The 3,268-nt window shown below is 45.6% G+C and overlaps 1 protein-coding gene across 1 annotated transcript in view; it reads left to right on the top strand.

The window, feature by feature from the left end:
- LOC108571998 (transcriptional coactivator YAP1) overlaps positions 1-3,262 on the top strand; it is an 11,153-nt gene extending 7,891 nt beyond the window's left edge. Inside the window, exons 3-7 of the mRNA XM_017934177.1 lie at positions 1,357-1,580; positions 1,695-1,885; positions 1,966-2,152; positions 2,261-2,346; positions 2,454-3,262. Coding sequence (XP_017789666.1) covers positions 1,357-1,580; positions 1,695-1,885; positions 1,966-2,152; positions 2,261-2,346; positions 2,454-2,549 — 784 coding nt within the window. The 3' untranslated portion in view covers positions 2,550-3,262. The remainder of the gene's footprint in view (positions 1-1,356; positions 1,581-1,694; positions 1,886-1,965; positions 2,153-2,260; positions 2,347-2,453) is intronic.
- The last annotated feature ends 6 nt before the right edge of the window (positions 3,263-3,268 follow it).

Here is a 3,268-nt window from a genome sequence, read left to right as displayed (position 1 = left end):
TGCCGCTAGGCTGGGCAAGTCCTTCGGAAAAGAGTCGATTCCTTTCTTCACTTCTCGCGAGATTTTCCAAAGATGAAGTATCGCGGTAAACACGAAGAAAGCTCTCTGTTCCTCGATCCGGGGCTCGGGAAACGAGCTGTGCACAGCTTAACACGCTCGATCAGATATATCCCGATTGGATAATGCTCTTAATGTTAAAACTACGTCAAACGCGTTCTGTTCCGCGGGGTATTATTAACCGTGTAAGAAGATTTGTTCCTGGCCAATGGGGGGATATACCGGCGAAGAAGAATCCCGTGCCGATTTAGACAACTTGTTTATGTCCTCGCCGATGACTTAAGCGAAACGCATTAAGTCATCGTGCGGGGAATTCAAACGAGTGACATTTGGCAGAATCTATGTTTCTCGATTAAACGCCAACAACTCGCCTTTATTAACATTTTCCTCCTCGATACGACGGTGTCGTATTAATCGTGTGCGCCGCATGCTTCAACGTTGTCTAAAATTTCTTTGGAGTCAGGCAAGGTAGCCGGTTCGCAAAGGTATTCGTTTCACCGAGGTATATACGTAAGAGCGGCGAAGGCACACGGTGTAGTGTTTTCCACTTCCTCCCAGCTTGAAAAATGACACGCGAGTATGGTAAATACGTTTAGCTAGAGGGAAGAACGACGGGATCGGCAATCACAGCCATTAGCCGCTATTTTTGTCGACCGAGAAACGTAGTGTTTTCGTCCAACTAAAGCCGTTTCGGACCAAACCACCACTATACGCAGCCTCCTCTCCTTCGCGTATGAAACCGGATGTTTCGTCGTTTAATTAGAAGAAACGAGAGAGATTCGGTGAATTAGGCGAACCAAGCGCCAAGCGCGATTTCAAGGACCCATGCACTCTGCGTATCCAAGCCACTCTGCGTGTGTACGCGGTAACTTCTGAAAACGGATGGATGGCCGGTTTTGTTTCCGCGAACCGACGTGAAAATACAATATGATGTGTTCGAAGGCTTCTTGTATTTTCGACTCCTCGATAACCGATACCAAGAATGAACAAGTACGAGAGAGAGAGAGAGAGGGAGAGAGAGAGAGAGAGAACGGTCTCGATCGAAAGTGGTGTAGTAAATGGACGATCGGAAAATTTCGTGAAATACGTTTTATTCGAGACGTTAAAACTCGTGTGCTAACTACCGCTAGGCGCCTGCTGTTACTCCTTCGCGTCGTCTTTTGAATGGAACTATTTTTAGAATGCGCCTACTATATGTGGATAACTGTACGTGCCGTGGCGTATTCAGTTTCTGCACGGGGCCACGCTATACGTACAAAATAGCACGACGTCTAAACGTGTTATAATTTTATTTTCCAGCCACCTGACGCGGACCACGACATGGGAAGATCCACGAAAAACAGCGGCCGCGGCGAACGTGGCGGCCGTGGCTGCCGCCGTCGACAATGGCAAATCCTCGACCGGCGCTACCAATTCTCTAGGTCCATTGCCCGACGGATGGGAGCAGGCGCGTACTCCTGAAGGAGAAATCTACTTCATCAATCATCAAACACGCACCACATCCTGGTTCGATCCGAGAATCCGTAAGTTTCGTTCGCCAGGATCGGGGCGCGATGCCTCTCAGCGAGGCATATTTTGCGTAGGTTTCGCTCGAAAGGTCGTACCATCTTTCACAGAGAAGATATTCCATGTTTCAGCGACACATCTACAAAGGGCTCCAACTTCTGGTGCAATGTTACCACAGAACTGGCTTCAACAGCAACAACCGACAGGTGGTGGTATTCAGAGTAATCAAACATTGCAAGCGTGTCAACAGAAACTTCGCCTCCAGTCGCTACAGATGGAACGCGAGCGTCTCAAACAACGACAACAGGAAATAATGCGTCAGGTGAGTGTGTAGGCGAGAGAGTAGTGTTCGATCGCGGTTCGCTTTCGACGATAACCAAGCCACACCGTTTCTACCTGTAGCAAGAGCTGATGCTTCGACAGAGCACCACTGACGCCGCCATGGATCCATTCTTATCGGGAATCAACGAACAACACGCGCGTCAGGAAAGCGCGGACAGCGGTTTAGGTCTTGGTTCTGCCTACTCTCTTCCTCATACCCCGGAAGATTTTCTCGCAAACATCGATGACAACATGGATGGCACAAGCGGTGAGATGATGTATCTTGTTTTTTATGCAACGATCTTTTCAAACGAAAAACCTCGCGTTTCTTCAGATTTAACGTTTCTCTTCCTTTCTTTCTCGTTTTCTCTTGAAGATGGAGGTGCGCCCATGGAGACCCCAGATCTCTCTACTCTGAGCGATAATATCGATTCGACCGACGATCTTGTTCCATCGTTACAGGTGCTTATTGAAATTAAAAACAAACAGAACAAAACATGTGTATAATTAAGAAGTATTAGAGTGTTTCAAATATCAATCAGTTTGTCCCTTTTTAACTTTGTTTCCAGTTGAGCGAAGACTTTAGTAGCGATATATTGGACGACGTGCAATCGCTGATAAACCCCAATACGACAAAACCTGAAAACGTGCTGACGTGGCTGTAGTATGGAGGGAGGGAGATTGTCTATGACAGGCAAGCAATTTCTGAAATCGACTCGATAAAAAAAATTGCAGTTTCAATACGTCTAAACTGAATGGAACGATTCTAACGGATCTTACCAGTAAAGTAACGACTATTCCATAAACAAAACAGAAAAAAGAAAAAAAGAAAATAACGCACGTGAACGAGAAAAATTTTAAAGTTTAAGTAGAAGAACGGAGCCTTAATTACAACGCGCTATGCTCAACGTATATACAACAGACGTATATACAGGAACATTCACGGGGTGTCCTAGAAATGTTGACGTTGCAATCGAAAGATCGTACGTATTCGGTTCGAAAAATACGGATTTCGCGTTATCTGTCGAGCACAACCAGAGGTGGTAAAAAACGGTCAAGTTCGAAGCCGTAAAGTCTAGTGTTCATGGCAAGCTTGTCGAGTCTTCCTGAAGAGATCTTTGTGAATTTTGAGCAGGCCGTAATAATAATCGTAGAGGCTTCCCGAGAAACCCGCGTCGTTCTTTTTTTCGCTGCCTTTTTTGCCACCTGTTACGTGCTATTGGAATTGAACGAAGAATACGATCTTTGCGAGATACCGAATAGATCTCAAGATTCTTAGGACATCTTGTATGTAAATGAAAACATATTCGGGTCTTTCTCTTTCTCTCTTGTTATTAGAGTGTTTGAGTGTTATGTATGTTTGTATGCGTGCATGAGTGCATTT

This window comes from Habropoda laboriosa, unplaced genomic scaffold (genome assembly GCF_001263275.1).
Source record: "Habropoda laboriosa isolate 0110345459 unplaced genomic scaffold, ASM126327v1 scaffold34, whole genome shotgun sequence".
NCBI lineage: Eukaryota > Metazoa > Arthropoda > Insecta > Hymenoptera > Apidae > Habropoda > Habropoda laboriosa.
The sequence above is the reverse complement of the archived record's forward strand: the minus strand, read 5'-3'. Positions and strand labels throughout refer to the sequence as shown.